At 54.4% G+C, this 25,729-nt stretch overlaps 1 protein-coding gene across 9 annotated transcripts in view; it reads right to left on the reverse strand.

The window, feature by feature from the left end:
• The window catches only part of UNC13B (unc-13 homolog B), a 295,618-nt gene that overhangs the window by 228,424 nt on the left and 41,465 nt on the right, over positions 1–25,729 (reverse strand). For all 9 annotated transcript variants that reach the window (XM_072132773.1, XM_072132775.1, XM_072132774.1 and 6 more), the window contains exons 3-4: positions 18,805–18,834; positions 12,133–12,232 (exon numbers count right to left, since the gene is read on the reverse strand). In XM_072132773.1, the coding sequence (XP_071988874.1) occupies positions 12,133–12,232; positions 18,805–18,834 (130 nt within the window). The remainder of the gene's footprint in view (positions 1–12,132; positions 12,233–18,804; positions 18,835–25,729) is intronic.

Raw genomic sequence — 25,729 nt, forward strand, 5'->3', positions numbered from 1 at the left:
AGAGGAGAAGCTGCAGTGTGCGGCGCAGGGAGGAGGAGAGGAGAAGCTGCAGTGTGCGGTGCAGGGAGGAGGAGAGGAGAAGCTGCAGTGTGCGGTGCAGGGAGGAGGAGAGGAGAAGCTGCAGTGTGCGGTGCAGGGAGGAGGAGAGGAGAAGCTGCAGTGTGCGGTGCAGGGAGGAGGAGGAGAGGAGAAGCTGCAGTGTGCGGTGCAGGGAGGAGAGGAGAAGCTGCAGTGCTCGGTGCAGGGAGGAGGAGAGGAGAAGCTGCAGTGCTCGGTGCAGGGAGGAGGAGAGGAGAAGCTGCAGTGCTCGGTGCAGGGAGGAGGAGAGGAGAAGCTGCAGTGTGCGGTGCAGGGAGGAGGAGGAGAGGAGAAGCTGCAGTGTGCGGTGCAGGGAGGAGGAGGAGAGGAGAAGCTGCAGTGTGCGGTGCAGGGAGGAGAGGAGAAGCTGCAGTGTGCGGTGCAGGGAGGAGAGGAGAAGCTGCAGTGTGCGGCGCAGGGAGGAGGAGAGGAGAAGCTGCAGTGTGCGGCGCAGGCAGGAGGAGAGGAGAAGCTGCAGTGTGCGGTGCAGGGAGGAGAGGAGAAGCTGCAGTGTGCGGTACAGGGAGGAGAGGAGAAGCTGCAGTGTGCGGCGCAGGGAGGAGGAGAGGAGAAGCTGCAGTGTGCGGCGCAGGGAGGAGGAGTGGAGAAGCTGCAGTGTGCGGCGCAGGGAGGAGGAGTGGAGAAGCTGCAGTGTGCGGCGCAGGGAGGAGGAGAGGAGAAGCTGCAGTGTGCGGCGCAGGGAGGAGGAGAGGAGAAGCTGCAGTGTGCGGCGCAGGGAGGAGGAGTGGAGAAGCTGCAGTGTGCGGCGCAGGGAGGAGGAGTGGAGAAGCTGCAGTGTGCGGCGCAGGGAGGAGGACAGGAGAAGCTGCAGTGTGCGGCGCAGGGAGGAGGAGAGGAGAAGCTGCAGTGTGTGGTACAGGGAGGAGAGGAGAAGCTGCAGTGTGCGGCGCAGGGAGGAGGAGAGGAGAAGCTGCAGTGTGCGGTGCAGGGAGGAGGAGAGGAGAAGCTGCAGTGTGCGGTGCAGGGAGGAGAGGAGAAGCTGCAGTGCGCGGTGCAGGGAGGAGGAGAGGAGAAGCTGCAGTGTGCGGTGCAGGGAGGAGGAGAGGAGAAGCTGCAGTGTGCGGTGCAGGGAGGAGGAGAGGAGAAGCTACAGTGTGCGGTGCAGGGAGGAGAGGAGAAGCTGCAGTGTGCGGTACAGGGAGGAGGAGAGGAGAAGCTGCAGTGTAGGGTGCAGGGAGGAGAGGAGGAGCTGCAGTGTGCGGTGCAGGGAGGAGAGGAGAAGCTGCAGTGTGCGGCGCAGGGAGGAGGAGAGGAGAAGCTGCAGTGTGCGGTGCAGGGAGGAGAGAAGAAGCTGCAGTGTGCGGTGCAGGGAGGAGAGGAGAAGCTGCAGTGTGCGGTGCAGGGAGGAGGAGAGGAGAAGCTGCAGTGTGCGGTGCAGGGAGGAGGAGAGGAGAAGCTGCAGTGTGCGGTGCAGGGAGGAGGAGAGGAGAAGCTGCAGTGTGCGGTGCAGGGAGGAGAGGAGAAGCTGCAGTGCGCGGTGCAGGGAGGAGAGGAGAAGCTGCAGTGTGCGGTGCAGGGAGGAGGAGAGGAGAAGCTGCAGTGTGCGGTGCAGGGAGGAGGAGAGGAGAAGCTGCAGTGTGCGGTGCAGGGAGGAGGAGAGGAGAAGCTGCAGTGTAGGGTGCAGGGAGGAGAGGAGGAGCTGCAGTGTGCGGTGCAGGGAGGAGAGGAGAAGCTGCAGTGTGCGGTGCAGGGAGGAGGAGAGGAGAAGCTGCAGTGTGCGGTGCAGGGAGGAGGAGAGGAGAAGCTGCAGTGTGCGGTGCAGGGAGGAGGAGAGGAGAAGCTGCAGTGTGTGGTGCAGGGAGGAGAGGAGAAGCTGCAGTGTGTGGTGCAGGGAGGAGAGGAGAAGCTGCAGTGTGTGGTGCAGGGAGGAGGAGAGGAGAAGCTGCAGTGTGCGGTGCAGGGAGGAGGAGAGGAGAAGCTGCAGTGTGCGGTGCAGGGAGGAGGAGAGGAGAAGCTGCAGTGTGCGGTGCAGGGAGGAGGAGAGGAGAAGCTGCAGTGTGCGGGGCAGGGAGGAGAGGAGAAGCTGCAGTGTGCGGTGCAGAGAGGAGGAGGAGGAGGAGAGGAGAAGCTGCAGTGTGCGGTGCAGGGAGGAGAGGAGAAGCTGCAGTGTGCGGTGCAGGGAGGGGGAGAGGAGAAGCTGCAGTGTGCGGTGCAGGGAGGAGGAGAGGAGAAGCTGCAGTGTGCGGTGCAGGGAGGAGGAGAGGAGAAGCTGCAGTGTGCGGTGCAGGGAGGAGGAGAGGAGAAGCTGCAGTGTGCGGTGCAGGGAGGAGGAGAGGAGAAGTTGCAGTGTGCGGTGCAGAGAGGAGGAGAGGAGAAGTTGCAGTGTGCGGTGCAGGGAGGAGGAGAGGAGAAGCTGCAGTGTGCGGTGCAGAGAGGAGGAGAGGAGAAGTTGCAGTGTGCGGGGCAGGGAGGAGGAGAGGAGAAGCTGCAGTGTGCGGTGCAGGGAGGAGGAGAGGAGAAGCTGCAGTGTGCGGTGCAGGGAGGAGGAGAGGAGAAGCTGCAGTGTGCGGTGCAGGGAGGAGGAGAGGAGAAGCTGCAGTGTGCGGTGCAGGGAGGAGGAGAGGAGAAGCTGCAGTGTGCGGTGCAGGGAGGAGGAGAGGAGAAGCTGCAGTGTGCGGTGCAGGGAGGAGGAGAGGAGAAGCTGCAGTGTGCGGTGCAGGGAGGAGGAGAGGAGAAGCTGCAGTGTGCGGTGCAGGGAGGAGGAGAGGAGAAGCTGCAGTGTGCGGTGCAGGGAGGAGGAGAGGAGAAGCTGCAGTGTGCGGTGCAGGGAGGAGGAGAGGAGAAGCTGCAGCGTGCGGTGCAGGGAGGAGGAGAGGAGAAGCTGCAGCGTGCGGTGCAGGGAGGAGGAGAGGAGAAGCTGCAGTGTGCGGTGCAGGGAGGAGGAGAGGAGAAGCTGCAGTGTGCGGTGCAGGGAGGAGGAGAGGAGAAGCTGCAGTGTGCGGTGCAGGGAGGAGAGGAGAAGCTGCAGTGTGCGGTGCAGGGAGGAGAGGAGAAGCTGCAGTGTGCGGTGCAGGGAGGAGAGGAGAAGCTGCAGTGTGCGGGGCAGGGAGGAGGAGAGGAGAAGCTGCAGTGTGCGGTGCAGGGAGGAGAGGAGAAGCTGCAGTGTGCGGTGCAGGGAGGAGGAGAGGAGAAGCTGCAGTGTGTGGTGCAGGGAGGAGAGGAGAAGCTGCAGTGTGCGGTACAGGGAGGAGGAGAGGAGAAGCTGCAGTGTGCGGTGCAGGGAGGAGGAGAGGAGAAGCTGCAGTGTGCGGTGCAGGGAGGAGGAGAGGAGAAGCTGCAGTGTGCGGTGCAGAGAGGAGAGGAGAAGCTGCAGTGTGCGGTGCAGAGAGGAGGAGGAGGAGAGGAGAAGCTGCAGTGTGCGGTGCAGAGAGGAGGAGGAGGAGAGGAGAAGCTGCAGTGTGCGGTGCAGGGAGGAGAGGAGAAGCTGCAGTGTGCGGTGCAGGGAGGAGGAGAGGAGAAGCTGCAGTGTGCGGTGCAGGGAGGAGAGGAGAAGCTGCAGCGTGCAGAGAGCACAGAGCACAGCAGTGTGAGGTCTGATGACACATCTATCTAGGGACAATACATAACACTGGCTGCATGGAGCACAGAGCACAGCAGTGTGAGGTCTGATTACACATCTCTCCAGGGACAATACGTAACACTGGCTGCAGAGAGCACAGAGCACAGCAGTGTGAGGTCTGATTACACACCTCTCCAGGGATAATACGTAACACTGGCTGCAGAGAGCACAGAGCATAGCAGTGTGAGGTCTGATTACACATCTCTCCAGGGACAATACATAACACTGGCTGCAGAGAGCACAGAGCACAGCAGTGTGAGGTCTGATTACACATCTCTCCAGGGACAATACATAACACTGGCTGCAGAGAGCACAGAGCACAGCAGTGTGAGGTCTGATTACACATCTCTCCAAGGACAATACATAACACTGGCTGCAGAGAGCACAGAGCACAGCAGTGTGAGGTCTGATTACACATCTCTCCAGGGACAGTACATAACACTGGCTGCAGAGAGCACAGAGCACAGCAGTGTGAGGTCTGATTACACATCTCTCCAAGGACAATACATAACACTGGCTGCAGAGAGCACAGAGCACAGCAGTGTTAGGTCTGATTACACACCTCTCCAGGGACAATATATAACACTGGCTGCAGCGAGCACAGAGCACAGCAGTGTGAGGTCTGATTACACATCTCTCCAGGGACAATACATAACACTGTCTGCAGAGAGCACAGAGCACAGCAGTGTGAGGTCTGATTACACACCTCTCCAGGGACAATACATAACACTGGCTGCAGAGAGCACAGAGCACAGCAGTGTGAGGTCTGATTACACATCTCTCCAGGGACAATACATAACACTGTCTGCAGAGAGCACAGAGCACAGCACTGTGAGGACTGATTACACATCTCTCCAGGGACAATACATAACACTGGCTGCAGAGAGCACAGAGCACAGCAGTGTGAGGACTGATTACACATCTCATCAGGGACAATGTCCAACACTGGCTGCAGAGAGCTCATCAGTGTGAGGACATGGCCCTAGTGCACTTGTAGAAGCTACAATCCTGGAATAAAAATCCGTATCGATGGTCCTGTGTCATTTCATGGGTCTGATTACAAAGGGATAATACCTAATACCAGCTGCAGAGAGCACAGAGCCCAGCAGTGTGAGGGCACATTACAAAAGTACAATCCTGGAATATAAACCCATATTTCACAGTCCTGCTGCTACTAACAACATACACAAAGTTACCAGTGTAACAGATTATGTCCAGGGCCTTTATGCAAGAAGGAAACAAAACACTTTCCTGAATGTACCGGATCTACATCTCATGATTATTCTCTGCGGTGACGGCGTCTTATAATCTCGTCTTTCCCCGTCACTTGTTTCCTGCTTCAAATATCACATCAAACCAGAACACGGAGCGGTGACGGGGAGAAGACGGCGGGCGAAGGAGCGACTTGTCATCCGTCATATTCCAGGAGAAGAAGAACACGACCCCCGATGTCCTGTCCCATCATCATCACCGATATACTGACAGCACGACCCAGACACAAAGGGCAGGACCGTCTCCTCACATCTTATGGAGAGGGAACCTGTCAGCAGGATTCACCATTTGTAAGGAATAAATAAAGGTATAAGACCAGCAGGGGGCAAAGGGTTAAGCATCGTAATAAGACGCTGGGGAGGAGAGTCAGGAAGAGGAAGAAAAAAGTTTTATAGTCTTTTAGGAAAAATGTAATTTCCTGGATTAAAGGGGTTGTCTAATATTGTATATGGATAGGATAGGACATCCGACCCCTGTCCAGGCCTGGGACAACATAGAGCAATGAGATGGAAGGAGAAGGAAGCTCCATGTTCTGTGTAGTGACAGAAAGGGCAATAGCTGGAAGCTTTGTAAGCAGGAGTAAGGAAAAAAAAATATGCTAATGAACCAGAAAGGCTTTGGGGGCGTTACCAGAGCTCCGGGCTGTAGCTTCACGAGCTGTTATACTGTCTCCCCTCCTTCTAACTGGGGGAGGGGGAGTGCTTCTTATAACAGCCTGTGAAGTCATAGCACGGAGGGGCTCTGATAACACCCCCAGAGTGCTTCTAGCTCATTAGCATAATTTTAAAAGGTGATTTTAGAAGGAAGGAGGGCATGGATAACAAATCTAAGAAAATTACCACAGTCCCGGTGCCTGGATCTATGAGTAATGTCCCTGGTTATCAGGATGGATTCTGAAGGTAGATTAAGCTAAATGAGGTCATAAATGAGTATCCAAGGGCATCCATCATACCATCATCATCATCAATCATCATCATCGACCTGATTTTCAGTATCCGCTCAACACCAGAAGCAGGCAGAGCTCAGTATGTATGTACAACAGATGTACAGGGTCATCATTAGGGATCATGCTCCCATTCACCTGCAGAAAAATCCATTATAGGTGTAGCATAGGAGGAGGATAAAACATACGGCACTGATTTTACTACCGGTATGTAGAGATGGCTGAATATGCTGATGCTAAACAAGAGAAATAAATCCATTTTAATGGGAAAATAAATTGCACACAAAGAGTTGTAGTTCACCCATGTGACCACTAGATGGCAGAGGAGACCTGTCCCGGACTGTAATGGCCCATGTGACCACTAGATGGCAGAGGAGACCTGTCCCGGACTGTAGAGGAACAGGTATCGGTCACATCATATAGCGGGAAGCGGATGACTTGCTGATCAGAGGTGCTCCGAATGCTACAACTTCATGAAAAATCATGAGAATGGGGTCACTAATGCCCCCAAATACAAGAAAACCCCTCTGCTCCATCAACTACTATTAGAAGAAGCCCATGATATTATTATTGGTGGGAGCAGATACGGAAGAACTGGATCAGAATCTCCCTTTATCCCCATCACGACGGGTATATTATACGGGTACACACCTGCCCATGCAGATATAAGGATAGACACTTCAAGACCGCATCAAAAACTTTGAAAAATTATAAAACTTCCTCCTTTAATATCCGGGTTGTGTTTCTAGGAGGCTCAGAACCGGAGAGATCCAGAGGGAAAGTCACAGTAAAAGATGCGATTTATAAATAAAGATCTCAATTCAAAACTGTTACATTAAAGAGGTTTTCGCACGAAACTAGGATTTCCACAGAATGAGGCCCATTTTGCTGATTGGTGGGGGGGGTCTCATCACTCAGACCCCCACCGATCAGCAAGTTAGGCCATATGCTGTGTTTTCGTGGGAAAACCCATTTAACAGCGGATATCTCCGGTCACCAGAAACACAATCCTGATACCATATTAAAGGGAAGATTCTTCTCCATAATCGGACACCAGGATTGTGCCAGGGATCAGGAGGTAGGAGCCCCCTCCAGCCTCAGGATTCTCTAGGAGCTATAGACGATACATTGCAGAAGTACATGCACCCTCTGCCTCAGCAACGGCAATTGCTGATGGGAGGACACTGAACATATTTATCACATATTGTGGTAGAGGTTTATACAATGTTTATTAACTTATCAGCTAATTAACCCCCTTAATTACCAGGGCTGAAAAGGCTAAAATGACCAAGAATTTTTGGCATTTTTTTTGTAGAAATTTTGTAGCAGTTTAAGGGCCACAATTCCTTTTTCCCCTACCTTGCATATTATTAAAATGATACCACTCTCACATATCAGGAAAAAATTAAAAATAAGTAAAAATTAAAGAAAAAAGTAAAGCAGTTCCAAAGATATTGTTGACTGTAAAATGTGTAGAATGTGACCAATACACCAATTACCCTTGGTGACGAAAGGGTTAAGCACAGGAGAAATCTGGAATTTAAAACAGGGCTGGGGAGTTGGGGAGCCAAACCTCCGACTGACTGCTCAATTTCCCAAACTTCAACTCCAACTCCACCAAAAAGGGTCACAACTCCTAATCCAGTCCTGCTTTCCTGGTCCATCTGGCCGAGCTGATATAAAGTAAGAGAAAGGAGGAGAGGAGAAGCTGCAGTGTGCGGCGCAGGGAGGAGGAGAAGCTGCAGTGTGCGGCGCAGGCAGGAGGAGAAGCTGCAGTGTGCGGTGCAGGGAGGAGGAGAGGAGAAGCTGCAGTGTGCGGCGCAGGGAGGAGGAGAAGCTGCAGTGTGCGGCGCAGGCAGGAGGAGAAGCTGCAGTGTGCGGCGCAGGCAGGAGGAGAAGCTGCAGTGTGCGGCGCAGGCAGGAGGAGAAGCTGCAGTGTGCGGCGCAGGGAGGAGGAGAGGAGAAGCTGCAGTGTGCGGCGCAGGGAGGAGGAGTGGAGAAGCTGCAGTGTGCGGCGCAGGGAGGAGGAGAGGAGAAGCTGCAGTGTGCGGCGCAGGGAGGAGGAGAGGAGAAGCTGCAGTGTGCGGCGCAGGGAGGAGGAGAGGAGAAGCTGCAGTGTGCGGCGCAGGGAGGAGGAGAGGAGAAGCTGCAGTGTGCGGCGCAGGGAGGAGGAGAGGAGAAGCTGCAGTGTGCGGCGCAGGGAGGAGGAGAGGAGAAGCTGCAGTGTGCGGTGCAGGGAGGAGGAGAGGAGAAGCTGCAGTGTGCGGTGCAGGGAGGAGGAGAGGAGAAGCTGCAGTGTGCGGTGCAGGGAGGAGGAGAGGAGAAGCTGCAGTGTGCGGTGCAGGGAGGAGGAGAGGAGAAGCTGCAGTGTGCCGTGCAGGGAGGAGGAGGAGAGGAGAAGCTGCAGTGTGCGGTGCAGGGAGGAGAGGAGAAGCTGCAGTGTGCGGTGCAGGGAGGAGGAGAGGAGAAGCTGCAGTGTGCGGTGCAGGGAGGAGGAGAGGAGAAGCTGCAGTGTGCGGTGCAGGGAGGAGGAGAGGAGAAGCTGCAGTGCTCGGTGCAGGGAGGAGGAGAGGAGAAGCTGCAGTGCTCGGTGCAGGGAGGAGGAGAAGAGAAGCTACAGTGTGCGGTGCAGGGAGGAGGAGAGGAGAAGCTGCAGTGTGTGGTGCAGGGAGGGGAGGAGAAGCTGCAGTGTGCGGTGCAGGGAGGAGAGGAGAAGCTGCAGTGTGCGGTGCAGGGAGGAGGAGAGGAGAAGCTGCAGTGTGCGGTGCAGGGAGGAGGAGAGGAGAAGCTGCAGTGTGCGGTGCAGGGAGGAGGAGAGGAGAAGCTGCAGTGTGCGGTGCAGGGAGGAGGAGGAGAGGAGAAGCTGCAGTGTGCGGTGCAGGGAGGAGAGGAGAAGCTGCAGTGCTCGGTGCAGGGAGGAGGAGAGGAGAAGCTGCAGTGCTCGGTGCAGGGAGGAGGAGAGGAGAAGCTGCAGTGCTCGGTGCAGGGAGGAGGAGAGGAGAAGCTGCAGTGTGCGGTGCAGGGAGGAGGAGGAGAGGAGAAGCTGCAGTGTGCGGTGCAGGGAGGAGGAGGAGAGGAGAAGCTGCAGTGTGCGGTGCAGGGAGGAGAGGAGAAGCTGCAGTGTGCGGTGCAGGGAGGAGAGGAGAAGCTGCAGTGTGCGGCGCAGGGAGGAGGAGAGGAGAAGCTGCAGTGTGCGGCGCAGGCAGGAGGAGAGGAGAAGCTGCAGTGTGCGGTGCAGGGAGGAGAGGAGAAGCTGCAGTGTGCGGTACAGGGAGGAGAGGAGAAGCTGCAGTGTGCGGCGCAGGGAGGAGGAGAGGAGAAGCTGCAGTGTGCGGCGCAGGGAGGAGGAGTGGAGAAGCTGCAGTGTGCGGCGCAGGGAGGAGGAGTGGAGAAGCTGCAGTGTGCGGCGCAGGGAGGAGGAGAGGAGAAGCTGCAGTGTGCGGTACAGGGAGGAGGAGAGGAGAAGCTGCAGTGTAGGGTGCAGGGAGGAGAGGAGGAGCTGCAGTGTGCGGTGCAGGGAGGAGAGGAGAAGCTGCAGTGTGCGGCGCAGGGAGGAGGAGAGGAGAAGCTGCAGTGTGCGGTGCAGGGAGGAGAGAAGAAGCTGCAGTGTGCGGTGCAGGGAGGAGAGGAGAAGCTGCAGTGTGCGGTGCAGGGAGGAGGAGAGGAGAAGCTGCAGTGTGCGGTGCAGGGAGGAGGAGAGGAGAAGCTGCAGTGTGCGGTGCAGGGAGGAGGAGAGGAGAAGCTGCAGTGTGCGGTGCAGGGAGGAGAGGAGAAGCTGCAGTGCGCGGTGCAGGGAGGAGGAGAGGAGAAGCTGCAGTGTGCGGTGCAGGGAGGAGGAGAGGAGAAGCTGCAGTGTGCGGTGCAGGGAGGAGGAGAGGAGAAGCTGCAGTGTGCGGTGCAGGGAGGAGGAGAGGAGAAGCTGCAGTGTAGGGTGCAGGGAGGAGAGGAGGAGCTGCAGTGTGCGGTGCAGGGAGGAGAGGAGAAGCTGCAGTGTGCGGCGCAGGGAGGAGGAGAGGAGAAGCTGCAGTGTGCGGTGCAGGGAGGAGAGAAGAAGCTGCAGTGTGCGGTGCAGGGAGGAGAGGAGAAGCTGCAGTGTGCGGTGCAGGGAGGAGGAGAGGAGAAGCTGCAGTGTGCGGTGCAGGGAGGAGGAGAGGAGAAGCTGCAGTGTGCGGTGCAGGGAGGAGGAGAGGAGAAGCTGCAGTGTGTGGTGCAGGGAGGAGGAGAGGAGAAGCTGCAGTGTGCGGTGCAGGGAGGAGGAGAGGAGAAGCTGCAGTGTGCGGTGCAGGGAGGAGGAGAGGAGAAGCTGCAGTGTGCGGTGCAGGGAGGAGGAGAGGAGAAGCTGCAGTGTGCGGTGCAGGGAGGAGGAGAGGAGAAGCTGCAGTGTGCGGTGCAGGGAGGAGGAGAGGAGAAGCTGCAGTGTGCGGTGCAGGGAGGAGGAGAGGAGAAGCTGCAGTGTGCGGTGCAGGGAGGAGGAGAGGAGAAGCTGCAGTGTGCGGTGCAGGGAGGAGGAGAGGAGAAGCTGCAGTGTGCGGTGCAGGGAGGAGGAGAGGAGAAGCTGCAGTGTGCGGTGCAGGGAGGAGGAGAGGAGAAGCTGCAGTGTGCGGTGCAGGGAGGAGGAGAGGAGAAGCTGCAGTGTGCGGTGCAGGGAGGAGGAGAGGAGAAGCTGCAGTGTGCGGTGCAGGGAGGAGGAGAGGAGAAGCTGCAGTGTGCGGTGCAGGGAGGAGGAGAGGAGAAGCTGCAGTGTGCGGTGCAGGGAGGAGGAGAGGAGAAGCTGCAGTGTGCGGTGCAGGGAGGAGGAGAGGAGAAGCTGCAGTGTGCGGTGCAGGGAGGAGGAGAGGAGAAGCTGCAGTGTGCGGTGCAGGGAGGAGGAGAGGAGAAGCTGCAGTGTGCGGTGCAGGGAGGAGGAGAGGAGAAGCTGCAGTGTGCGGTGCAGGGAGGAGGAGAGGAGAAGTTGCAGTGCGCGGTGCAGGGAGGAGGAGAGGAGAAGCTGCAGTGTGCGGTGCAGGGAGGAGGAGAGGAGAAGCTGCAGTGTGCGGTACAGGGAGGAGGAGAGGAGAAGCTGCAGTGTGCGGTGCAGGGAGGAGGAGAGGAGAAGCTGCAGCGTGTGGTGCAGGGAGGAGAGGAGAAGCTGCAGCGTGCGGTGCAGGGAGGAGAGGAGAAGCTGCAGCGTGCGGTGCAGGGAGGAGGAGAGGAGAAGCTGCAGTGTGCGGTGCAGGGAGGAGGAGAGGAGAAGCTGCAGTGTGCGGTGCAGGGAGGAGGAGAGGAGAAGCTGCAGTGTGCGGTGCAGGGAGGAGGAGAGGAGAAGCTGCAGTGTGCGGGTGCAGGGAGGAGGAGAGGAGAAGCTGCAGTGTGCGGTGCAGGGAGGAGGAGAGGAGAAGCTGCAGTGTGCGGTGCAGGGAGGAGGAGAGGAGAAGCTGCAGTGTGCGGTGCAGGGAGGAGAGGAGAGGAGAAGCTGCAGTGTGCGGTGCAGGGAGCAGAGGAGAAGCTGCAGGGAGGAGAGGAGAAGCTGCAGTGTGCGGTGCAGGGAGGAGAGGAGAAGCTGCAGTGTGCGGCGCAGGGAGGAGAGGAGAAGCTGCAGTGTGCGGTGCAGGGAGGAGGAGAGGAGAAGCTGCAGTGTGCGGTGCAGGGAGGAGGAGAGGAGAAGCTGCAGTGTGCGGTGCAGGGAGGAGGAGAGGAGAAGCTGCAGTGCGCGGTGCAGGGAGGAGAAGCTGCAGTGTGCGGGTGCAGGGAGGAGAGGAGAAGCTGCAGTGTGCGGGTGCAGGGAGGAGAGCACCAAAATTTTATTATGTTTATGTATTGCGTCTCGGACGCACACTCCACAGACTTGAAATTTGTAAATACCCCACTCCCTGCTGTAGTACAGTCTCCATACAGCAGGGGGCGTTGCACAGACTGAAGCAGCAGGAGTGTAGATCCGAGGTCCATATTTACCCATGAGGTCACACCGGGCGGCTGCCAATGTTTATCGTGCTGGCGTGATCCCGGGTGACGCCATGGGAAGTGTGACAAGAACTGTATACACTCACATAACCTCTACACCAGAGCTGCACCTGTTCTCTGGGATGCTCTTCACTGCCCCAAATTCTGTTATCCTGTGGATAGGGGATACACATCTGCTGAAGCCCCCGACCCATCACAACAATGCGGGTCCAGTGCTCCTTGCAATACTATGGGTGTATATGTATATACTCCTCACCGGGGGTCTCTGGTGGGTTCATGTAAGGACAAGGCTTAGGTCCTAACCCTTGGTGACACTTACAACATGAAGTCTTGCTCCCAGCAGGGCTGGTCCCCTCTCACCGTCACCGTCGTGCTCTTCACATTTTGGACTTTTAACGTGACGTAAGTGTTAAACTTATCTACAGGAAAAGAAGATAAAAGAAACAAAGTTATCAAACCCGCAAAACACCAGACACTTTGCAACTTGACCGTAAAGCAGAATTCCCACAAGACTCCTCCTACTGACCGAAGCTTTACTACAATTGTCCAGATATTTTGGATAAGTATAGGGCCTATCCCTTAAAAGGGAAGCCCCAAATCCCCCAACAATGCAAAGGAGCTTCTCTGTGCACCAGAGGCGGGGCTTCTAAATGCAAACTGGGTGGGGTCTAGGAATGAACCAGTTTTCAGCTGCATCAGTAGACACTCCCCCCCCCCCCCCCCCCGCCTCTGGTGCTCAGAGTACTACAACTCCCAGCATTACAGTTGATGCCATATGTTAAAGGGAAACAATACAAAATTCATTGGGGGGGGTCCATTATTTATTAGTAAGGTGGATGAGGGGCACAGTATCCTTATTCAGGGGGTCTCTATCATTAATTGTTTGGGTAAAGGCAGTAAATGATGATATTAATTGGGGGACTCTATAATGTAACAGATACATGTAAGGGATACATTGTATACAGTAGAATGTAAGGAGACCCTGTAGTACCATTAGGGGCGCTGATAAAAACTACAGGTGCATATATAACGGCATAGGTGAATGTAGTGGGTGCAGGAGTATTTTTTTCAATTTATACTAAATTTTTTAAGGGGTTGTAGAATATATAACAAATTTGCTGGTTAACATTGTATATTATATACACAGGAGGACAGTATCTTTTCATATAGGCTGGGGGCAGAGTGTATATATATATATAGCAATTTAGGGGTTCAGTGTTGTTATGCATATGACATTATTGCAAGTGACTGTGGTATCTTTAGGGGCACAGTGTGGAGATGTGCTGGGAGTAGTTCTGCAGTTCCTGGACCAATGGAGAAGACATGTGACGTGTGAGGACTTAGAGGGACTACTGCTGTCTATATAGGAGGGTATTAATGTGTAGACATTTGCTATGGGGCTCGACCTCTCCCAGTTACGCCCCTGCTGATAGTCGCATAATTCTGCTACATAAGGTAGGTCCCCGGTTGGTTCCCGCGGTCTCTGGTATAGGACTCTTAACTAACACAGGGCAGGATACTACCTCTGGCAATGATAACTAGTTATGCCCCGTTTCCTATCTTGCGCAGTAGGCGGAGTCTTTGCCTGGATTCCCATCCTACATATGAATGCTGGGGGTTATCCATTATATCAGGTGAGGGTTAGGAGACTGCAGCTGCCAAGTCATATCATCCCACATAGTCCACAGTCCAAAAAGAACCTGTCATCAGATTTCACCCCATTACACTACAACCCCAGCAGGAAGGGGTTAAAAGGTTTCTATTTAGATTTTTTTTTTTTTTTTTTAGGTTTATGGTTCTGAGCTACAGAATCCGAGATACAAGCCATTAATAAACAATTCTATGTCTATCTACTGCTCATGTTACTTGCCTCTGTAAATTAAGGGTTAAAGAGAATCTGTCTGCAGGTTCTACCCCACTAACTACAATTGCCCTCAGGTCGGGGATGAAGTGACCTTTATAGAATTTCTTATTTTATGTGAAAATTTCATCCTTTTCCATGTAAAAAGAATCTTCCCCAAAGTCAGGCAAATATGACTCATCTCACCTCAAGAGGAGTGAAGTTTAGTGGTTCCAGAAGTAGAGTCACTTCAGGCGCTCTTGTTCTATAGCTCCTAGAAATATGCTGCTGGTGTCATATTAAAGATAAGAATCTCCGATCACACGTCACATATGAGCTACAGAACTGGACATACAGGAAGTGATAATTGGTGGGAACTGGATCGTAATCCGCATCTTGCATCTCCACTTCTGTAGCCACAAGCCTGATGTGATCTGAAAGATGAGATTCTTACCTTAATATGACACCAGCAACAGGTTTCCAGGTGCTATAGAACAGAACATAGGGGGTTTTGAATTAACGCTACCCCTGCAACCAAGAAACATGACTCATCTCATGTGAGGGGAGAAGAGTCATATTTTCCTGACTTGCAGGAGATTTTTTTTTATAGGTAAAAAAAATGGAAAGATTTCACAAGGACTTCACAGGAATTTAGAAAGGACAGGGAATTTAGTGGGGTAAAATCTGCTGACAGGTTCCCTTTAGGCAATAGGATACGTGGGAGCGCTATATCTTTGGGTGGTGGGACGATGGCACTTGGTGGACGGCTTTGGCCATAAGGTCATCAATAGATTTATTGGGGTCTTTCGGCACAACTCACATGGAGAGATATGGGACACCTCGCTCCGGAAGTCACCACCTCTGCAGTGCGTAACGTAAGCTCCACCCATGAGGAACAGATGTAGCAGGGCAGGGGTGTGGCCTGTGAGATATCCACCCATCTACACTCTGATCATCCTATTTCATGAGCGGAATGGAAGAACTTTGGAGAAGACGGACGCACAAAGCGACAGATGGATGCACAATGCTCCAGTGCATGCGGATTACCAGAGAATTGCTAGTCAGGGGTAACCCAGGTAAGAAGACGGGATAAAGCTGAGGATTATGGGAGACTCTGATCCCTGGAGGACACCAGTAAGGAGCATCTCATCCGGTGCAAGCACCCTGAGACACTGCGCTGCCCCCAAATAAGACATGAGGACATGACTACCCCCACCCCCCACTACCCCCATCAATAGGCCCTATTAAAGGGACGCTCCAGTGACAGGGGAGTCAGTGAATTACACCTTGTGCAGGCCCTGGAGGGAGGAGCAGGACTCCAGGTTTTAGGTTCTAGTCCGGCTCCTCCCTCCAGACTCTGCACCATGAATCATTCAATGCATCAGCTGTGACTGGAGAGTTCCTTTAAGAGACACCTTTACTCATAAAAGGGGTTCAGAATAAAAAAATTAAAAAAAAAAAAAAACAACTGTGTTGTTTCAGCCTCGGTCCATTTCTATTTTTTACCATATTCCGCTCTGACAGCGCCTTCTATATATTCTGAATATCTTAATTTATTCCAAATTTTTGGCCTCATACACATAAACTGTATGAAAAAATAGAGAATAGGCGTAGAAATTCCTCAAGGGGTTAATAAAGACCCCTGGCTATAAAGAGGGGCATCTGGAGAGTTATTATAGCCTAATATTATACATTACATGAGGAGAAGACACTCCCATGTTCTACCACTAGAGGGAGTGTCAGCAGTCAGAATGTACAGTCTGCCCCCTAGTGGTGTATAACAGAGATTGGGAATGTACAGTCTGCCCCCTAGTGGTGTATAACAGAGATGGGGAATGTACAGTCTGCCCCCTAGTGGTGTATAACAGAGATGTAGAATGTACAGTCTGCCCCCTAGTGGTGTATAACAGGGATGGAGAATGTACAGTCTGCCCCCTAGTGGTGTATAACAGGGATGGAGAATGTACAGTCTGCCCCCTAGTGGTGTATAACAGGGATGGAGAATGTACAGTCTGCCCCCTAGTGGTGTATAACACAGATGGGGAATGTACAGTCTGCCCCCTAGTGGTGTATAACAGAGATGGGGAATGTACAGTCTGCCCCCTAGTGGTGTATAACAGAGATGGGGAATGTACAGTCTGCCCCCTAGTGGTGTATAACAGAGATGGGGAATGTACAGTCTGCCCCCTAGTGGTGTATAACAGAGATGGGGAATGTACAGTCTGCCCCCTAGTGGTGTATAACAGAGATGGGGAATGTACAGCCTGCCCCCTAGTGGTGTATAACAGAGATGGGGAATGTACAGTCCGCCCCCTAGTGGTGTATAACAGAGATGGGGCATGTACAGTCCGCCCCCTAGTGGTGTATAACAGAGATAGGGAATGTACAGTCTGCCCCCTAGTGGTGTATAACAGAGATGGAGAATGTACAGTCTGCCCCCTAGTGGTGTATAACAGAGATGGGGAATGTACAGTCTGCCCCCTAGTGGTGTATAACAGAGATGGGGAATGTACAGTCCGCCCCCTAGTGGTGTATAACAGAGATGGGGCATGTACAGTCCGCCCCCTAGTGGTGTATAACAGAGATAGGGAATGTACAGTCTGCCCCCTAGTGGTGTATAACAGAGATGGGGAATGTACAGTCTGCCCCCTAGTGGTGTATAACAGAGATGGGGCATGTACAGTCTGCCCCCTAGTGGTGTATAACAGAGATGGGGAATGTACAGTCTGCCCCCTAGTGGTGTATAACAGAGATGGGGAATGTACAGTCTGCCCCCTAGTGGTGTATAACAGAGATGGGGAATGTACAGTCTGCCCCCTAGTGGTGTATAACAGAGATGGAGAATGTACAGTCTGCCCCCTAGTGGTGTATAACAGAGATGGAGAATGTACAGTCTGCCCCCTAGTGGTGTATAACAGGGATGGAGAATGTACAGTCTGCCCCCTAGTGGTGTATAACAGGGATGGAGAATGTACAGTCTGCCCCCTAGTGGTGTATAACAGAGATGGAGAATGTACAGTCTGCCCCCTAGTGGTGTATAACAGAGATGGAGAATGTACAGTCTGCCCCCTAGTGGTGTATAACAGGGATGGAGAATGTACAGTCTGCCCCCTAGTGGTGTATAACAGGGATGGAGAATGTACAGTCTGCCCCCTAGTGGTGTATAACAGAGATGGGGAATGTACAGTCTGCCCCCTAGTGGTGTATAACAGAGATGGGGAATGTACAGCCTGCCCCCTAGTGGTGTATAACAGAGATGGGGAATGTACAGCCTGCCCCCTAGTGGTGTATAACAGAGATGGGGAATGTACAGTCTGCCCCCTAGTGGTGTATAACAGAGATGGGGAATGTACAGTCTGCCCCCTAGTGGTGTATAACAGAGATGGGGAATGTACAGTCTGCCCCCTAGTGGTGTATAACAGAGATGGGGAATGTACAGTCTGCCCCCTAGTGGTGTATAACAGAGATGGGGAATGTACAGTCTGCCCCCTAGTGGTGTATAACAGAGATGGGGAATGTACAGTCTGCCCCCTAGTGGTGTATAACAGAGATGGGGAATGTACAGTCTGCCCCCTAGTGGTGTATAACAGAGATGGGGAATGTACAGTCTGCCCCCTAGTGGTGTATAACAGAGATGGGGAATGTACAGTCTGCCCCCTAGTGGTGTATAACAGAGATGGGGAATGTACAGTCTGCCCCCTAGTGGTGTATAACAGAGATGGAGAATGTACAGTCTGCCCCCTAGTGGTGTATAACAGAGATGGGGCATGTACAGTCTGCCCCCTAGTGGTGTATAACAGAGATGGAGAATGTACAGTCTGCCCCCTAGTGGTGTATAACAGAGATGGAGAATGTACAGTCTGCCCCCTAGTGGTGTATAACAGAGATGGAGAATGTACAGTCTGCCCCCTAGTGGTGTATAACAGAGATGGGGAATGTACAGTCTGCCCCCTAGTGGTGTATAACAGAGATGGGGAATGTACAGTGTGCCCCCTAGTGGTGTATAACAGAGATGGAGAATGTACAGTCTGCCCCCTAGTGGTGTATAACAGAGATGGAGAATGTACAGTCTGCCCCCTAGTGGTGTATAACAGAGATGGGGAATGTACAGTCTGCCCCCTAGTGGTGTATAACAGAGATGGAGAATGTACAGCCTGCCCCCTAGTGGTGTATAACAGAGATGGGGCATGTACAGTCTGCCCCCTAGTGGTGTATAACAGAGATGGAGAATGTACAGCCTGCCCCCTAGTGGTGTATAACAGGGATGGAGAATGTACAGCCTGCCCCCTAGTGGTGTATAACAGAGATGGGGCATGTACAGTCTGCCCCCTAGTGGTGTATAACAGAGATGGGGAATGTACAGTCTGCCCCCTAGTGGTGTATAACAGAGATGGGGAATGTACAGTCTGCCCCCTAGTGGTGTATAACAGAGATGGAGAATGTACAGTCTGCCCCCTAGTGGTGTATAACAGAGATGGGGAATGTACAGTCTGCCCCCTAGTGGTGTATAACAGAGATGGGGAATGTACAGTCTGCCCCCTAGTGATGTATAACAGAGATGGGGAATGTACAGTCTGCCCCCTAGTGGTGTATAACAGAGATGGAGAATGTACAGTGTGCCCCCTAGTGGTGTATAACAGGGATGGAGAATGTACAGCCTGCCCCCTAGTGGTGTATAACAGAGATGGGGCATGTACAGTCTGCCCCCTAGTGGTGTATAACAGAGATGGGGAATGTACAGTCTGCCCCCTAGTGGTGTATAACAGAGATGGGGAATGTACAGTCTGCCCCCTAGTGGTGTATAACAGAGATGGAGAATGTACAGTCTGCCCCCTAGTGGTGTATAACAGAGATGGGGAATGTACAGTCTGCCCCCTAGTGGTGTATAACAGAGATGGGGAATGTACAGTCTGCCCCCTAGTGGTGTATAACAGAGATGGGGAATGTACAGTCTGCCCCCTAGTGGTGTATAACAGAGATGGGGAATGTACAGTCTGCCCCCTAGTGGTGTATAACAGAGATGGGGAATGTACAGTGTGCCCCCTAGTGGTGTATAACAGAGATGGGGAATGTACAGCCTGCCCCCTAGTGGTGTATAACAGGGATGGAGGTGTTTATGATTTGCCCCCCTATGACCCGGACGTCTCTTACCTGGAGGACCCTGGAGCTTCGCCTTCTTAACTGCAAGACAAAATATTGTAAAAATTAGGACAGAACCAAATTCTTTCTTCATGTCCTCAAACTACAGGGAAACTCCTTGTATCCAGTAACACGGGGACTGCAGGGATTAGATTACAGAATATTGTGGATTATGTCAGTCTAACAGTGATCGGACCACGTCGGACTGCATAGAGACCTCTAATCCGGTACCGCCCACTTGTCAGTTTATTTGTAAATTTCTGGGAGGAATAACAGAGGAACAGCACAACACACAACAAGGTGACCGCTCATCATTAAAGGGGAAGTCCATATCTCACAAGACACGTGGCCTTCATTAAAAACAGCGCCACGCCTGTGCATCAGGCTGTGAAGGGTATTGCACCATTTAAAACTTTGCCTCATGACATTCTTTATCCCTCCGATCCCAAGACGGACTCTTTATCCCTCCGATCCCAAGACGGATTCTTTATCCCTCCGATCCCAAGACGGACCCTTTATCCCTCCGATCCCAAGACGGACTCTTTATCCCTCCGATCCCAAGACGGACTCTTTATCCCTCCGATCCCAAGACGGACTCTTTATCCCTCCGATCCCAAGACGGATTCTTTATCCCTCCGATCCCAAGACGGACCCTTTATCCCTCCGATCCCAAGACGGACCCTTTATCCCTCCGATCCCAAGACGGACTCTTTATCCCTCCGATCCCAAGACGGACTCTTTATCCCTCCGATCCCAAGACGGACCCTTTATCCCTCCGATCCCAAGACGGACCCTTTATCCCTCCGATCCCAAGACGGACCCTTTATCCCTCCGATCCCAAGACGGACCCTTTATCCCTCCGATCCCAAGACGGACTCTTTATCCCTCCGATCCCAAGACGGACCCTTTATCCCTCCGATCCCAAGACGGACCCTTTATCCCTCCGATCCCAAGACGGACCCTTTATCCCTCCGATCCCAAGACGGACCCTTTATCCCTCCGATCCCAAGACGGACCCTTTATCCCTCCGATCCCAAGACGGACCCTTTATCCCTCCGATCCCAAGACGGACTCTTTACCCCTCCGATCCCAAGACGGACCCTTTATCCCTCCAATCCCAAGACGGACTCTTTATCCCTCCAATCCCAAGACGGACTCTTTATCCCTCCAATCCCAAGACGGACCCTTTATCCCTCCAATCCCAAGACGGACCCTTTATCCCTCCAATCCCAAGACGGACTCTTTATCCCTCCAATCCCAAGACGGACTCTTTATCCCTCCAATCCCAAGACGGATTCTTTATCCCTCCGATCCCAAGACGGACTCTTTATCCCTCCGATCCCAAGACGGACCCTTTATCCCTCCGATCCCAAGACGGACCCTTTATCCCTCCGATCCCAAGACGGACTCTTTATCCCTCCGATCCCAAGACGGACCCTTTATTCCTCCGATCCCAAGACGGACCCTTTAAGTCTTTTTACGTTCCCCCCCAGACAGAACAGCTGAGACGGGTTAGAGGATATGTACAATCATCAAAGGAGTTTTTTTCACTTGGAGCACATTGTGACTGGGTTTGAATTTAACTTAACACAAAAAATTGTCCTACAGGGACACGTGAACCCATTGGTCACTTAAAATATATCTTTTATTAGTATTCGCTAAAAAATGGATGGACTCCGTCCAAAAAAGTGTTTAAAAGTTTCCAGAGTGCGGGTGCTGTAACTGGGTGGTCAAGGTTTATCAGGCAGCATTTATCCACTATGGTTAGAGAAGGAGGGGGACGGAGGGATATCAGAGCTGTAACTACGGTGGGGTCCGAGTCCCTTTATTAGGTATATTTAATATTGGGTTAGTATTCCCACTTTAAGGACTGTAAGTCCAATCCTCGGGGCTGTAAGTAGCGGAGCCCCATTTAAAAAAACGGGTCTACTTGCGTTGTCATGCGCGCTTGATACTCTTACCTCAAATAGGAACCAAGTTGGCTGTCATGCGCTCCATCCCCTTCGCTAACGATGTGAACTAAGTCCATCGATAATATCCGTGATGGCCTCAATTAGAATACAGACTAAGTCCGAGGTCATGCACAGTGGAATTACTGACTCGCAATGTAGTTAGAGTCTGCGGACATGCGCACCAGGCATCTAGACTCACGATAGAGGCAGAGTCTATAGGACATGCGCACCAGGCATCTAGACTCACGATAGAGGCAGAGTCTATAGGACATGCGCACCAGGCATCTAGACTCACGATAGAGGCAGAGTCTATAGGACATGCGCACCAGGCATCTAGACTCACGATAGAGGCAGAGTCTATAGGACATGCGCACCAGGCATCTAGACTCACGATAGAGGCAGAGTCTATAGGACATGCGCACCAGGCATCTAGACTCACGATAGAGGCAGAGTCTATAGGACATGCGCACCAGGCAGAGTCTATAGGACATGCGCATTAGACCCTCTAGGGGGCGGAGCAGCATCGGACCAGACTGAACTTCAGGGACATATCTTGATTGGATCGCCAACCACCCCACCCCTAATTAAAAACCAACCAGGAAACAGGAGGGTGGTACCCACGGGACAGGTCACGGACTCGCCTCTAGCGGATTGGTGGCGGAGATCGAATCTCCCCTACTGTTATTGGATGATAGGACCAGGCCCCCAGTAATTACGTCATCATAGCAGTCTATATATGACACAAATGGTCTGGCGTGCCGCACTGTAGCCCCGATCCCCCCCTGAGGACGCCACGGCATGTGGCGAAACATGTCGGGGGGGGGGGGCTAATATGCTAGTTTTTAATTCAGAGGCAGTAGATAGCTGGACACCTAGGGTGCAAGAAAAACATATCAGAAATACAACAATCTAGCCGCAGCAGAGATCACCTAGACTAGTCTATAGAAGATACCGGCAAGAGCTGCAGCGCACCGTGGGGCCCCGCTACTTACAGCCCCGAGGATTGCACTTACAGTCCTATGGGCAGTACAGTCCTTAAAGTGGGAATACTAACCCAACATTAAATATACCTAATAAAGGGACTCGGACCCCCAGCGTAGTTACAGCTCTGATATCCCTCAGCCCCCTCCTTCTCTAACCATAGTGGATAAATGCCGCCTGATAAACCTTGACCACCCAGTTACAGCACCCGCACTCTGGAAACTTTTAAACACTTTTTTTGGACGGAGTCCATCCATTTTTTAGCGAATACTAATAAAAGATATATTTTAAGTGACAATTTTTTGTGTTTGGGTTAGAGGATAAACACGTGACGACATGAGAAACGCGGGATTAAGGTTACTAAATACATGAAGCGGGGGAGGGGGAGGGGGGGGCGCGTGACACAGACAAGAGCCAAACAGATTATACCGAAAGGGGAATATTTACAATGAGAGGGGAGGGGCTGAGAAACCGTGCGAATACGGATAATGCGCCAATGTGGGTGGGGTCAATTTTGGGTGGGTACAAAAAAGTTTCGGGGTTGTATGACTGGACCGGGGAGCGGTTCTGTAGATCATCAGGTAATTCCCCCAGTACAGACAGTATATATATATCCCATCTGCAGATCCGCCCCCATACCCCTGGTGGTCTGTTATAGGGAAGGGGGTGTACAGCTTGTGACCTGGGACAGTGAAGTGGTTAATGTTGATGGTCCGAAAGCAACAGGACGGTAAAATATATAGATCAGCATAAAATGAATGAAAACAATAAGAAGAATAATAAAAAATAACATCAGCATCCCTGGTGGTCTGGGGCAGTAAGGGGGCTATGTACCTGCCATCCTAGTGTCCCAGGAGGTTTGGGCAGAGAAGAGGGTAAACAATTGAATTGCTAGAGGTCAGAAGCCATAGGCAGCATTAACATCAGTATCCCTGGTGGTCTGGAGCAGTAAGGGGGGAAATTCTCTGCAGACCCAGTGACCTATACGCAGGTTAAATTTATAAAGTCCCTGTCCCTGCTGGGCTCTGCGCCTGAGCTCTCTGCTGTCCCTGCTGGGCTCTGCTCCTGAGCTCTCTGCTGTCCCTGCTGGGCTCTGCTCCTGAGCTCTCTGCTGTCCCTGCTGGGCTCTGCGCCTGAGCTCTCTGCTGTAACCTGCTGGGCTCTGCGCCTGAGCTCTCTGCTGTCCCTGCTGGGCTCTGCGCCTGAGCTCTCTGCTGTCCCTGCTGGGCTCTGCGCCTGAGCTCTCTGCTGTCCCTGCTGGGCTCTGCGCCTGAGCTCTCTGCTGTCCCTGCTGGGCTCTGCGCCTGAGCTCTCTGCTGTCCCTGCTGGGCTCTGCGCCTGAGCTCTCTGCTGTCCCTGCTGGGCTCTGCGCCTGAGCTCTCTGCTGTCCCTGCTGGGCTCTGCGCCTGAGCTCTCTGCTGTCCCTGCTGGGCTCTGCGCCTGAGCTCTCTGCTGTCCCTGCTGTGACCAGCGCCTGAGCTCTCTGCTGTCCCTGCTGTGACCAGCGCCTGAGCTCTCTGCTGTCCCTGCTGTGACCAGCGCCTGAGCTCTCTGCTGTCCCTGCTGTGACCAGCGCCTGAGCTCTCTGCTGTCCCTGCTGTGACCAGCGCCTGAGCTCTCTGCTGTCCCTGCTGTGACCAGCGCCTGAGCTCTCTGCTGTCCCTGCTGTGACCAGCGCCTGAGCTCTCTGCTGTCCCTGCTGTGACCAGCGCCTGAGCTCTCTGCTGTCCCTGCTGTGACCAGCGCCTGAGCTCTCTGCTGTCCCTGCTGTGACCAGCGCCTGAGCTCTCTGCTGTCCCTGCTGTGACCAGCGCCTGAGCTCTCTGCTATCTCTGCTGTGACCAGCGCCTGAGCTCTCTGCTGTCCCTGCTGTGACCAGCGCCTGAGCTCTCTGCTGTCCCTGCTGTGCTCTGCTCCTGAGCTCTCTGCTGTCCCTGCTGTGACCAGCGCCTGAGCTCTCTGCTGTCCCTGCTGTGACCTGCGCCTGAGCTCTCTGCTGTCCCTGCTGTGACCTGCGCCTGAGCTCTCTGCTGTCCCTGCTGTGACCAGCGCCTGAGCTCTCTGCTGTCCCTGCTGGGCTCTGCGCCTGAGCTCTCTGCTGTCCCTGCTGTGACCAGCGCCTGAGCTCTCTGCTGTCCCTGCTGTGACCAGCGCCTGAGCTCTCTGCTGTCCCTGCTGTGACCAGCGCCTGAGCTCTCTGCTGTCCCTGCTGTGACCAGCGCCTGAGCTCTCTGCTGTCCCTGCTGTGACCAGCGCCTGAGCTCTCTGCTGTCCCTGCTGTGACCAGCGCCTGAGCTCTCTGCTGTCCCTGCTGTGACCAGCGCCTGAGCTCTCTGCTGTCCCTGCTGTGCTCTGCTCCTGAGCTCTCTGCTGTCCCTGCTGTGACCAGCGCCTGAGCTCTCTGCTGTCCCTGCTGTGACCAGCGCCTGAGCTCTCTGCTGTCCCTGCTGTGACCAGCGCCTGAGCTCTCTGCTGTCCCTGCTGTGACCAGCGCCTGAGCTCTCTGCTGTCCCTGCTGTGACCAGCGCCTGAGCTCTCTGCTGTCCCTGCTGTGACCAGCGCCTGAGCTCTCTGCTGCCCCTGCTGTGACCAGCGCCTGAGCTCTCTGCTGCCCCTGCTGTGACCAGCGCCTGAGCTCTCTGCTGTCCCTGCTGTGACCAGCGCCTGAGCTCTCTGCTGCCCCTGCTGTGACCAGCGCCTGAGCTCTCTGCTGCCCCTGCTGTGACCAGCGCCTGAGCTCTCTGCTGCCCCTGCTGTGACCTGCGCCTGAGCTCCCTGCTGTCACTGTTGTGACCAGCGCCCGAGCTCTCTGCTGTCCCTGCTGTGACCAGCGCCCGAGCTCTGCTGTCCCTGCTGTGACCAGCGCCTGAGCTCTCTGCTGTCCCTGCTGTGACCAGCGCCTGAGCTCTCTGCTGTCCCTGCTGTGACCAGCGCCTGAGCTCTCTGCTGTCCCTGCTGTGACCAGCGCCTGAGCTCTCTGCTGTCCCTGCTGTGACCAGCGCCTGAGCTCTCTGCTGCCCCTGCTGTGACCAGCGCCTGAGCTCTCTGCTGCCCCTGCTGTGACCAGCGCCTGAGCTCTCTGCTGCCCCTGCTGTGACCAGCGCCTGAGCTCTCTGCTGCCCCTGCTGTGACCAGCGCCTGAGCTCTCTGCTGTCCCTGCTGTGACCAGCGCCTGAGCTCTCTGCTGTCCCTGTTGGGCTCTGCGCCTGAGCTCTCTGCTGTCCCTGCTGTGACCAGCGCCTGAGCTCTCTGCTGCCCCTGCTGTGACCAGCGCCTGAGCTCTCTGCTGCCCCTGCTGTGACCAGCGCCTGAGCTCTCTGCTGTCCCTGCTGTGACCAGCGCCCGAGCTCTCTGCTGTCCCTGCTGTGACCTGCGCCCGAGCTCTCTGCTGTCCCTGCTGTGACCAGCGCCCGAGCTCTCTGCTGTCCCTGCTGTGACCAGCGCCTGAGCTCTCTGCTCTCCCTGCTGTGACCAGCGCCTGAGCTCTCTGCTCTCCCTGCTGTGACCAGCGCCTGAGCTCTCTGCTGCCCCTGCTGTGACCAGCGCCTGAGCTCTCTGCTGTCCCTGCTGTGACCAGCGCCTGAGCTCTCTGCTGTCCCTGCTGTGACCAGCGCCTGAGCTCTCTGCTGTCCCTGTTGGGCTCTGCGCCTGAGCTCTCTGCTGTCCCTGCTGTGACCAGCGCCTGAGCTCTCTGCTGTCCCTGCTGTGACCAGCGCCTGAGCTCTCTGCTGTCCCTGCTGTGACCAGCGCCTGAGCTCTCTGCTGTCCCTGCTGTGACCAGCGCCTGAGCTCTCTGCTGTCCCTGCTGTGACCAGCGCCTGAGCTCTCTGCTGTCCCTGCTGTGACCAGCGCCTGAGCTCTCTGCTGTCCCTGCTGTGACCAGCGCCTGAGCTCTCTGCTGTCCCTGCTGTGACCAGCGCCTGAGCTCTCTGCTGTCCCTGCTGTGACCAGCGCCTGAGCTCTCTGCTGTCCCTGTTGGGCTCTGCGCCTGAGCTCTCTGCTGT

The sequence above is a fragment of the Engystomops pustulosus genome, chromosome 1, assembly GCF_040894005.1.
Source record: "Engystomops pustulosus chromosome 1, aEngPut4.maternal, whole genome shotgun sequence".
In the NCBI taxonomy this organism is placed as follows: Eukaryota; Metazoa; Chordata; class Amphibia; order Anura; family Leptodactylidae; genus Engystomops; species Engystomops pustulosus.